At 37.2% G+C, this 13032-nt stretch overlaps 1 protein-coding gene across 36 annotated transcripts in view; it reads right to left on the reverse strand.

The window, feature by feature from the left end:
• EPB41L3 (erythrocyte membrane protein band 4.1 like 3) overlaps positions 1-13032 on the reverse strand; it is a 242976-nt gene that overhangs the window by 86756 nt on the left and 143188 nt on the right. For 34 of the 36 annotated variants that reach the window (XM_032293307.1, XM_032293304.1, XM_032293299.1 and 31 more), the window contains exon 2: positions 10430-10620. In XM_032293307.1, coding sequence (XP_032149198.1) covers positions 10430-10609 — 180 coding nt within the window. In that variant the 5' untranslated portion in view covers positions 10610-10620. Of the gene's footprint in view, positions 1-10429; positions 10627-13032 lie in introns of all 36 variants that reach the window. The other 2 variants (XM_032293312.1, XM_032293305.1) reach the window with 2 other exon arrangements.

The following is a 13032-nucleotide window of genomic DNA, read 5'->3' on the forward strand; positions in this document are numbered from 1 at the left end:
AAATGTATCAATAAGGCCTTAGTTCATTTTAACTCCAGGACTTACTTTAGAAGCACTGAGTTAGCAAATGCTATCAAAATTTCAACAAGCCAACAATGAATAAGTGATTCTTGACTTTTTAAAAAGCATTGGATAGTATAGGTCTCTAAAATATACTGTTTAGATTTCATAAATGTTCTATTTTCTTAATTCACCAGATCCTTCTATACACCATGACTTGTTATATAACCGTCTCATCCATATACATACAAGATATCTGATAAACTCTAATGTCTGGAGAGCTTCAAGTATTAATCTTTCCAGTAACTATACAACTGTTAAAATATTTGATTTAGCTCTCAATCAATTCAATGAAGTCAGCAGAACTGAATTTCATCACAAAGCAATCCCTATGTCTGCTTCCCTTCACTGTAATGAGCCACTGTAAGAACATATCAAATCTGTCCCAATAGCTTTAATCTGCTTTCAAACCACAACAGACTAGTCCAGGCTAGATATAAAACTGCAGAGGACATCTGAAGTAACAGTAACATTCTCCCATAAGCCAATCCCTTTGGAAATGTGCACACAGATCTTCAACTATTCTCTCTGTACATCCATCTTCTATCTATTAAATGACCACCAATGGTAGTACTGCAAATTCAATCCTTGGGCCATGCCACCGTTGCTCCTAGTCTGCAAATATGTGCCGACAGTCCAAAGAAAGATATGCACCAAAATTCTGCTTAGGGCTTTGAAATAAGCATGAAATTTCCTGTCCCGTGAGTATACTATCAGCCTGTTGCTAAAAAGTCATGGGCTCGAAGGGTAAAGACAGTATTGATGGTTTATCATTTTAACTTTTCTATTAGCCTCTACAATTTTATAACACTAACATAATTACAAAGGTATTTGGGTATTTATTTATTTTGGATTTTAGGTATAGATTTCTGCTTTATCTTCATTTTCTATCTTGTTATCCATCCAAAAGACTGCTAATACAGTCCTCTCCTTCAATCCTATCTTGCCCAGGATTTCAAGGCAAAGTCTTGAGAACTTCTTAAGAACTGAAAGAGACCAATCTGTTGAGCTTATAAAAACAAAGCAACAAAAAACTGAATAACCAATCATAAAGGCCAAAATAATTGAAAAAGCAAGTCTTAGCTTTAAAAAGTAAATAAACTAAAGAAAACATGCTCTGGCAACTCAGTCCTACTTTTTTAACCAATGTCTTTCCTACAGCAAAACATTAAAATAGTAAGTGCAATATAATCATAAAATCGTCATTAATTTTGCCCATGAGGTAATTTACAGAAAAGTTTGGTAACCTCGGTACTGTATATCAACAACAATAACACATTTGTTGAGTGCTTTATAACTTATACAAATTTTGTACATTTAAGTTTTATTTTTAATCTCCTCATAGGCAAAGGACATTAGAAACTATTAGTACATATTTATTTAAATTTTACCTGAAACCAACTTTTTCTGTGTGGCAAGAAAGATAAATTTCACTTTACTAAAATAAAAACATTGGTATGAGAATAAGCTTTCTGGGTTACTTTAAATGTCAATTCCAGAGGCATCTTAAGCCATCAATATTCAAAGGCTAGGCATGGTTTCTGGGAACACTGGAAACAGGAACCCATCATTGAGACCCTTACATACATTTTTTTTTTAAACTTTAAGAACTCTAAAATAGTAGACTAAGTCCCTCAAATGAAATGTCAATCATAGTCATGTGATGAGTTCTAATTTTAAATATCGGATTTTAGCAAATCCTCAATCTCATTTAATCCATAGCTCTATGGTATGGGTATTATTACCCTTATGTGCATATAAGGAGAGAGAGACACAGGGAGCCTAAGAAACTTTCTCGAGGCATAAATTCAATGGATTTGAATGAAATTCAAATCTAGCCAAACCCATGTTTTAATCACCGCTATGTACCAAAATGTACTTTATTTTACCTCCAACGGTTAGCTTCCTAGCATGAATCAAAGAATTTTGTGAAAGAATCTTAGAAATTATCTTTTCTGAACTCTTCATTTTGTAGATGAAGCTGAGGCTTGGGGACTTGCATGAGTTCTCTGAGGATGGGAAAATAATGACTAGAAGCGACAGGACTCTGAGCTCTCTGTGTTTTAAAGCAGCCAGTCATTTCTCCCTCTTATTGTCATTTCTCGTTTTGTATCTGACTATAGATGATAAAGAAAGTATATTTAACCATGTCTACATATAAACAGTCATACTTTTCTACAATTATCTCCCACTTTCATATTATTTCATTTCAGAATAAAGAAAATATGAAGGAAAAACAAAACATTTAGTTTGGTAATTTTAAATGTCTGAAGATTAAAACAACAAAATAAAAAGAAAGCCAAACACTACCACCATTTCCTCCACAAAAAGAAAACGTAAAAGAAAACCATGATGGCTACAACAGTTCCTTGGGTTTGTCTTCTAAGCTGGGATGGGATCTCCCCACTCTACATCACAATGCATCTGAGATCAGACAAAGCAGTTATTTATAGCTTGAAAATAATTGCTACTATTAATACTGTTTAAAGCAGAACTTGCAACTTTCATTTTAAAATGGTTACACAGAACCAAGCTGGTTTCCCTCCTCCCATCCCTCCACAGAAAGCCTAAAACAAATATACAGCACCAAGATTTTCACCAGCAACAACCCAGAACTCATATATGAGGACAAGACAGATCCTGGAGCCACAAAGAAATGGAAAACATCCATGCAGACGGTAGAAGAATTGGACTTCCACAGTCATGATGCCCCTCCCTCTGATTCTGCACAGCAATAAACATGCAGAAAATCTTCCCCCAACTTGTAGAAAAGTGAAACTGGAAAAGTGAGACTGAGGTGGCCAACCAGGTTTCCCACCCTCTTGAGCTTCCTTGAAGGAGACTGGTCCTTGCCTTAACCCATGGGAAAGAAGTGATGTGACTGCCTGAAGGAATAAATATACCTGGGGACAGGTAGACACAAAGTGGGTGGGACCACCAGCCTCAATCCTGGACACTCTGCTCTGCAACTTGGCCAAAGGAGATGCCGAATCTGAGTGGCTGTTCAGCAGCACCACGCTGGAGGAAGGCATATTCTACAGATGCCCTGTGCACAAATTCCTAGTCAGCCAGCATAATCCCTTCAAGACTTCTCTCATTCAGAACAAGCAGCACTCCCATCACTTACTAGAGCCAAGGTAAATCTGGGCTTAAAGACCACCTAGGGCCAAAGAGGTGGCAGACGCCTAGCAGTAAAAAAACATCTAAGCAAACATATCCAATAAAAAACAAAACAAGCCAGACAGAGAAAACTGGAATTAAAAACTAATCCTTCCATTAAAATCACAGACACCTACCCACAAGAAACAATAGTAAACAAGAAACTATGACCTCCCCAAAAAGACAAAGTAAAAATCCAGTGACAAACCCTTACAAGATGGTGATTTGTGAGCTGAGAATTCAAAACAACAGTTTTAAGGAAACTCATGAGCTTCAAGATAAAAATGAGAAGCAATTTACTAGATAAATCTGATGAAGAGATTGAAATACTTTAAAAAAATCAAAGAGAAATCTCAGAAATACATTTGGTAAACTGAAGAACTCATTAGAGGCTCTTAGCAGAATGAACCAAGCAGAGGAAAGATTCAGTGAGCTCAAAGACCAGCTATTTGAAAAGACACGGAGAAAAAAGAAAAAAGAGCAAAAAGGAACAAAGACTGCATACAAGATATAGAAAGTTACCTCAAAAGACCAAACCTTAGAATTATTGGTATTCAAGAGGCAGCTGAGCAAGAGCAAGGGGTAGAAAGCATATTCAAAGAAATAATCACAGAAAACTTTCCAAAACTTGAGGAAGATAAATATTCAGTTACAGGAAAGTCTGAGAACATCACACAGATTCAACCTAAGTATGAATACTACAAGGCAATAAACTCTCAAAGCTCAAGGACAAAGAGAGGATCTTAAAAGTAGCAAGAGAAAAAGAAACAAATAACATGTAAAGGAGCTCCAATTTGCCTGGTAGCAGACTTCTCATCGGAAACCCCACAGCGTGGAGTGACATTTTTAAAGTGCTCAAAGAAAAAAAAACTGTCCTCTAAGAATATTGCATCCAGCAAAATTACCATTCAAATACAAAGGAGAGATCAAATCTTTCCCAAAAACAGAGAGAATTCACCACCACCAGACCCATCTTAAAAGAAATGCTAGAGTTCTTCAATCTGAAAGAAAAAAACCACTAATGTACAAAAAATAAAAATAATGTATCATCAAACCCAGTGATAAAATGTATCAAATCCAGTGGTAAAATCAAGTATATGGATAAATCCAGAATATTCTATTACTGTACTTACTGTACTTGTAGTGTACAATGTACTACCACTATTACTACAACAATCGTAACTCTAGTATGAAGCCCAAAAGACAATCTATCAAAAACAATATCTAAAGCAACCTGTTAAGAGATAGGTAATATTAAAATATGCAAATTGAGACAACCAACTCAAAATGTGATTGGGGTGGAGTTAAAGTGTGTGTTTTAAATGTGTGATCTCAGATAAGCTGTCATTTGTTTAAAATAAGTGTGTGTGTGTGTGTTTTAAATTTGTGATCTAAGATAAGCTGTCATTTGTTTAAAATAACTTGCTATGTCTGTAAGATGTTGTTGGTAAGCCTCATGGTAACCACAACACAAAAACCTATAATAGATTCACTAAAAATAAAAAGCAACACATTAAACCGCACTACCAGAGAAAATCACGTAGCCACAAAAGAAGACCATGTGAAAAAGAACAAGAGGAATCTTAATCAGAAACAGGTAGCAAAAGAGCAATAACAGACTTATTAGTCCTTATCAATAACTCTGAATGTAAACAGTCTCAATTCTCCAATTAAAAGGCATCAAGTGGGTAAATGGATATAAAAACAAAATCCAACTATATGTTACCTTCAAGAAATTCACTTTCCCCACATAGACTGAAAGTAAAAAGGTGGAAAAAGACATTCCATACAACTAGAAGCCAAAAAGGAGCAGACATAGCTATACTTACATAAGAGAGACTACAAATCTAAAACTAAAATGAGAAAAAGCAGGTTACTACGTAATGACAGAGGGCACAATTCAGCAACAGGATACAACAATTATAAATATCTATGCACCTAACACCAGAGTTCCCAGGTGTATAAAACATTCACAAATCTAACGGGAGAAACAGACTGCAGAACAATGGTAGGGGCCTTCACTCCACTCTCAATAACAGACAGATCATCCAGTCAGAAAATCAACAAAGAAACAGTGAAGTTAAACTACACACTAGATCTAACAGGCCTAACCAACATTTACAAAACATTTCACCTAACTGCTGCAGAACATATTCTTTTCATCAGCACATGGAACATCGTCCAGAACAGACCATATGTTAGGATGCTAGGCTATAAAACAGTCTGAACAAACTAAACAAACAAACAAACAAACAAAACCAGAAATAAAAATCCTATCAAGTATCTTTCCTGATCACAATGGAATAAAACTAGAAATCAATAAAAGGAACCTCAGAAAATACACAAACACACGGAAACTGAACAATATGCTCTGAATCACCGAAGATAAGTCAGTGAGGAAACTAAGAAGTAAATTTTTAAAAATTATTGAAACATAAACAGAAATGCAAGATACAAAATCTGTGGGATATAATAAAAGCAGTACTAACAGGGAAGTTGAGAGTAATAAATATCTATATCACAAAAGCAGAAAGGCTTCAAATAAATAACTCAACGATACAACTCAAGGAACTAAAAAGGCAGGAATGAACCAAACCTAAAATTAGGAAAAAAAGAAATAATGATGATCAGAACAGCCATAAATAAAATTGAGACCAAAAAAAAATACAGAGGATCAATAAAACAACAGGTTGGTTTTTTGAACAGATAAGCAAAATCGATAAACATTTAGCTAGACTAAGAAAAAGAGAGAAGACCCAAATAAATAAAATCAGACATGAAAAAGGAGACATAGAAACTGGGAAATAAGAAATATGAAGAATCATTAAAGACTACTAGGAACAACTATATGGCAACAGATTGGAAAACCCAGAAAAAATGGGTAAATTTCTAGACACATACAACCCACCAAGATTGAACTGTGAAGAAATAGAAAACCGCAACAAAATAGCCATGAGTAACGAGATCAAAGCTATAATAAAAGTCTATCGGCCAGGCACAGTGGCTCACACCTGTAATCCCAGCACCTTGGGAGTCCGAGGCGGGCAGATTGTCTGAGCTCAGGAGTTTGAGACCAGCCTGGGCAACATGGTGAAATCCCGTCTCTACTAAAATACAAAAAATTAGCTGGGCGTGGCAGCGTGTATCTGTAGTCCCAGCTGCTCGGGAGGCTGAGGCACAAAAATTGGAACCAGGGAGGCAGAGGTTGCAGACAGCTGAGATCGCACCACTGCACTCCAGCCTGGGCGACAGAGCCAGACACTGTCTCAAAAAACAACAACAACAACAACAACAACAACAAACAAACAAACAAACACCTTCTATCAAAAAATGCCCAGGACCTGAAGGTCTCACTTGAATATCATCAAACATGTAAAGAAAACTATACTAATCCTACTCAAACTCTTCATTAAAAAAAAAAAAATACTGAAGAGGAGGGAATACTTCCAAACTCATGCCACAAGGCCAGTATTACCCTGATACCAAAACCAGACAATGATAAAACAAAAAGTACAGGCCAATATCACTGATGAACACTGATGCAAAAATCCTCAGTGAAATACAGGCAAACCAAATTCAATAACACATTAAAATGGGGACTGAAAAGATCATTCACAATGATCAAATGCTATTCATCCCAGGGATGCAGATGGTTCAACATACGTAAATCAATAAACACAATACAACATATTAACAGAATCAAGAACAAAAACTGTATGATTATTTCAATAGATGCCAAAAAAGCATTTGATAAAATTCAACATACCTTTATGATTAAAAATCCTTATCAAAATCCGTATAGAAGGAACATACCTCAAAATAATACATGCCACATATGAAAAATCCACAGCTAGCATTGCACTGAATTGCGAAAAACTGAAGGCCTTTCCTTTAAGGAGAACAAGCAAAGGATGTCGACTTTCAGTATGATACAACTTAATACTGGAAGTCCTGGCCAGGGCAATTGGGCAAAAGAAAGAAATAAAGGGCAACTGAATTGAAAAGGAAGGAGCCAAATTAGCCTTGCTCACAGATGACATGATCTTATTCCTGGAAAAACCTAAAGGCCACCAAAAAACTGTGAGAACTGATAGATGAATTCAGTGAAATTGCAGAATGTATCAACATACAACAATCAGTGGTGTTTAAATTTGCTAATAGTGACTATCTGAAAAAGAACTCAAGAAGCAATCTCATTTACAATAGCTACAAAATATAAAATAACTAGGAAGCAATCTAACCAAAGAAGTGAAAGATTTATGTAAGGAAAACTATAAAACTCTGATGAAAGAAATTGAAGAGAACACAAAAAGTGGAAAGATATTCCATGCTCATGTATTAGAAGACTTAATACTGTTGAAATGGCAATACTACCCAAAACAATTAACAAACTCAATGGGATCCCTAGCAAAATGCCAATACAGTCGTCACAGAATTAGAAAAAAAGTCCTCAAATTTATACAAAACTACAAAAGACCCTGAATAGATAGCCAGGCATCCTGACTAAAAAGAACAAAGCTGGAGGTATCATACTACCTGACTTCTAAATTTACTACAAAGCTATAATAACCAAAACAGCACAGTACTGGCATAAAAACAGACACATACACCAATGGAACAGAATACAGAACCCAGATATAAAACCACACATTTAAGCCTCCCCGGTTCAAATGATTTTTGTGCCTCAGCCTCCCAAGTAGCTGAGATTACAGACATGTGCCACCACACTCAGCTAATTTTGTATTTTTAATAGAGACAGGGTTTCACCATGTTGGCTAGGCTGTCTTGAACTCCCGACCTCAGGTGATCCTTTATAAGCACACAAAGCTGCCAAGAACATTCCATGGGGAAAGGACAGTCTTCTCGGTAAATGGTGTAGGGAAAACTGGATAACCATAAGAGAAGAATGAAATTAGATCCCTATTTCTCACTCTTCACAGAAATAAAATCAGAATGGATTAAAAGACTTAAAAAGGTCAGACTTGTTACAGTGAAACCACTAGAAGAAAACACTGGGGAAATGTTCCAGGAGACTGGTTTGAGAAGAGTTAGTTAGTTTGTTTGTTTGTTTGTAAGACCTCAAAAGCACAGGCAATCAAAACAAAAATACACATACGGATTACGTCAAGCCAAAAAGCTTCTGTACAGCAAAAGAAAAAATTAACAAACTATAGGAGAAAAAATTTGCAAAGTGTCTATCTGACAAGGGATTATTAACCATGATATATAAGGAACTCAAAACAGCTCAATAGCAAGAGAAAATGAGATTTAAAAATGAGCAAAAGTGCTGAACAGATATTCCTCAAAGAAAACCAAGAAGAAATGGCCAACAGGTATATGAGAAAAATGCTCAATATCACTAATCATCAGAGAAATGCAAATCAAGAAGACAAGTGAGATATCATCTCACCCCAGTTAAAATGGCATGTATCAAAGAGACAGACAGTAATAGATGCTGGCAAAAATGTGGGAAAAGGAGAATCCTCACAAGCTGTTGGTGAAAATGTAAATTAGCACAGCCACTGTGGAAAACAGTATGGAGGTTCCTCAAAAACTAAAAATAGAACTATCATATGATCCAGCAATTCCATTACTGGATATACATTCAAAAGAAAGAAAATCAAGACATAGAAAAGTCATCTGCACTCCAATGTTTACTGCAGCACTATTCACAGAGGCCAAAATATGAAATCAACCTAAGTGCTCATCAACAGCAGAATGAATTTTTTTAAAAAGTGGTATATATCCACAGCGGAATATTATTCAGCCATAAAAAGGAATGAAATCTTGTCATCTGCAGCAACAGGGATGGAACTAGAGGCTGTTATGTTAAGTGAAATAAGCCAAGCACCAAAAGACAAATATGGAATCTTCTTACTCATATGTGGGGGCTAAAATGGGATCTCATGAAGATGGGGAGTAGAATGGTGATTACCTGAGGCTGGGAAGAATAGGGAGAAGGGTAGGGAGGAGGAGTGATGAAGGGAATTTTAAAAAACATAAACATACTTAATACCACTGAACTGTACACTTTAAAAAGACTGTAAGTTTTATATATATATTTTACCTCAAATTTTTTTCTTTTTTCTTTTTTCTTTTTTTTTTTTTTTGCAACCGAGTCTAGCTCTAGCACCTAGTCCAGAGTGCAGTGGTGCAATCTTGGCTCAAGCCTCCCGGGTTCAAGTGATTCTTGTGCCTCAGCCTCCCGAGTATCTGGTATTAACAGATGTGTGGCACCATGCTCAGCTAATTTTTGTATTTTTAGTAGCGACGGGGTTTCACCATGTTGGCCAGACTCTCTTGACCTCCTGACCTCAGGTGATCCACCTTCCTCACAAAATCCTGGGATTACAGGCGTGAGCCACTGCACCTGGCCTCAAATTTTTAATAAGTATAAAATTGGGGAAAAAAAGGCAAACTTGTAAATACCCTACGTAAAGAAATAAAATAATATGGTTGTAAATATGTAGTTTAATGTTGTGACTTCCAAAGATTTTCACTAATATGCTGATTATATCTCTTTTCTCAGTATCTTAGAATTTCTAGCTTGAAACACTTCTGACATATAAGAGGCCAATCACATGTGGGGACTCCAGACTGCTTTACCGCAGACAAATCGGCACTCTAAAACATTCTGATTCCAAGTTTGAAGTTTTAAGACAAAAGAAATTTAAATATAGACTTATTCAAGGCCCACACGTAAACCATACTTTAAAACTTTTAAAAGAAATGCATTATTCCCGACTACCCAAACATGTCCAGGGAAGAGTTGAAAACATAGGTGTATATAGGGAGGGAAAGACCTACCTGAAGATCCGCTGAAAGCAGATCTGCAATATTAGGGTCAGGGTGATGCCTGGGGAAATGCAAACTCTCTCTAGTCCTCAGGCTTGAAAGACAAAACAACCACAAGCATAATTAAAGCTGTCAGTTTGGTGCCTGTCCTTCCTCTAAATCCAGATAGGACCAATAATCTCCAGTCTGGACTCCAGTGTGTCAGTGTTTTAATTAAATGAAGGAGTTACCAGGCAAGGTTGTGGAATGTCATTCACTGAAAGCCTTAAAGCATACACTTTCATCTGCCTGGGGCCAGAAGGGGAACAGCAGATGACCCCTCATGGCCACCTCTAATGCTAACAGACCGAGGTTAAAGCCGACCCTGGAGCAGCTCAGCAAACATCGCGTCATTGATTTTCTGGCCTGGGCTCACCTCCCTCCGCACCGGGGTGCTGTGCGCTGCAGCCGCGAACTGCTCTAGGGCCTGCTGCTGCTCCTCTGTGGGCGGCTCCGGCCCGGGCGCTCCCGCGTGCCCCTGTGCTCCCACCGCTTCCTGGGGCTCGGCCTCCTGGTCCGGCTTGGATTCCGAGTCTGATCCAGATTCTGTCGTCATGGTTGATTGTTCTGCAAGCAGAAAAAAAGGAAGATCAGGTCACTCCATACAGCTACCTTCCCTCTGCAAGAAAACTAAGATGCTCACGGTGAACGGCTCAAGAGAACCACAAGGAAAGAGGGAGATGCTACCAAACCCTATCCTATTCCACACAACCGACAGACGACCTGTCAACTTCACCGCTGAGATGGATGCCCACCAGGGGCTCAAAACTAACATACACCTGGGAGGGAAAGTTGATTTGTAATGATCACAGGCTTTATTCCGATTAGATTTTTGCCACAACGGATTGTTAAATGACATTAGAGAAATGTCATAATAATTAAATATCTTATATTCAATTAAAAAATAATTTGCTGCATTGCCTGCATATATATTTCAATCCCTGGGAAAGATGATCTAATAATGGAAGCAGACATTCTTTCTCATTTCTCTCCTATCTCTACACAGAGGTCCTCTCAACCCCTGAATATATGGATGCCTCAAGGAACAAATGCCTTTCCCATATGATTTTTCCTAATCCCGTTATCCCCTGTGGAGTTAGCAACTGAGCTACAACAGCAGCTTCTTCAGGGCCTCGGGGTTTGTCCCACTGGCCATGCCTGGAGGGGCACAGGCAGGATCACCTCTCCTTCCCTCCCAAGTTAATTCTCATCTTCTTCCTGGCTTCCCCCTATTTCCCTTGAGTGTTGAAAGGTAAGTTTGTCTCATACCTCATAAGGAACTAAAACAACAGATTTTAGTATATAATAATCAGCTAATACATCCTTTAAAAAGACCTTCTAAAATATGAACACCATCTTCCCAAAGATTGCAAGTTAAGATGTTTTAAGATTTCATGCCTCAGTTTCCACACATGCCAAATGGGGACACAGAACATGATAATACCTAAAGAACTTATTTCTTGCTATTAGATTTTTCTCCTACTAATAAGACACACCACTAGGTTTTTAAAGCAGATTTTTGCTCTAAGCAGCAAGAAAGCTGCTATTATGCCAAGGAGATACCATGTCATTTTAAGCAATTTCTTATCTTAGGTATATGAAGTATCTCAAGTACAAATATGTCATTATTGTCATATAATTTCCCTTCCTAATTCTAATTTTATAGTAAAAATATGAGCAAAGGACTAGTGTTATAATTTAAGCAAACTATATAATTGTTATAATACAGAATCATGCAAAAATAAAACAAGTAACTCTTAGTTTCTATCTTCACTATATATAGAAATATCTTTAATAATTTGAAGAAGAAGGGAACATCATAAATACCAATCTATGTTATAAACTAAATGCTATATCTGTGTTTTCTATTTAGGGTTACTTTTCACAATCACCAGATATTCTGTTGAACAAAAGACACATACCAATTTGGCATGTACTTAGTTGCCCAAAGCATATGTAAATATCAATCTAAATACAGAGAAAGGTAGTAATGCAAATAAAATAAACAAACTTTTTTTTTCCTGTTACAATACATTTTAGATTTTAAAGCAAATCTTAAAAGTAAATATTATATTCTCTTTTGTATGCTTATCCTAGAAAGTGGCATAAATATATAGAAAAAACAGCAGAGGGGGAAAGGCGGTAGAGCCTCTGATCAAATTCCATCTTTTGGAAAAGAAAGGATTAGCTTTAATAGCCAGTTCAACCCACCAAACACTTACTGAGTACCAAATATATAAGCCAAGCACTGCTTGCGATTTAGAAACGAGATTCATCTGTTGTAACCACTACCCCGCATCCCAAGGAGTTCCTAGTCTGTGCAGGAAACATTCTCCCCCGAATCCATTTTCTCCATCTTCTTTTGGTAACTAAGCTTTCAGTTTTAGCAGGGGCCCCTTCACCCAGCTTGAGACTACAATGAGCTGTGGCTGTGTGATTAAGACAACAGAAGGAAACAGGAAAAAAAACGTACTCAATGTTTAGGACATCTTCATAAAGACAAAGCCACTTGCCCTAGATTTCCCTTTCCCATTGGCTGGATGTGCTGTTCTTAAACCCAGTCCTGGACATGTCATGCTCAGGGGAATGACAGAGCAGCCCCCTCCAGCACGATTCTCTAGATGACCTTATGGACTACCACCCACCTGTGAGGCAGAAATCAACAACTTCAGCTTGTGTTCACTGGCTCAGGAAGTTGCTAATTCTATTACCTGAGCAAATGAGTATCCCATGATTTTAGTGTTATCATCCTAGTCGGGAAATCATTTTGCATCTGCTTTTGTCTTAAATCCAGGACCATCTACAAAGCAGGGAGCCAGCAGTATACAAGCTAAAAAAAAAGTAAAATGGATAGAGCCCAACAATCATCTACCAACTATCTGAAGAATAAAATAATGTACCATTACTTTTAATCTATGATTATACCATATAATACCTTACCTGTTGTGTATCACACAAATCACAGCAGCTCGTACCTCA

This window comes from Sapajus apella, unplaced genomic scaffold (assembly GCF_009761245.1).
Source record: "Sapajus apella isolate SASKATOON/1434 unplaced genomic scaffold, GSC_monkey_1.0 scaffold29, whole genome shotgun sequence".
NCBI lineage: Eukaryota > Metazoa > Chordata > Mammalia > Primates > Cebidae > Sapajus > Sapajus apella.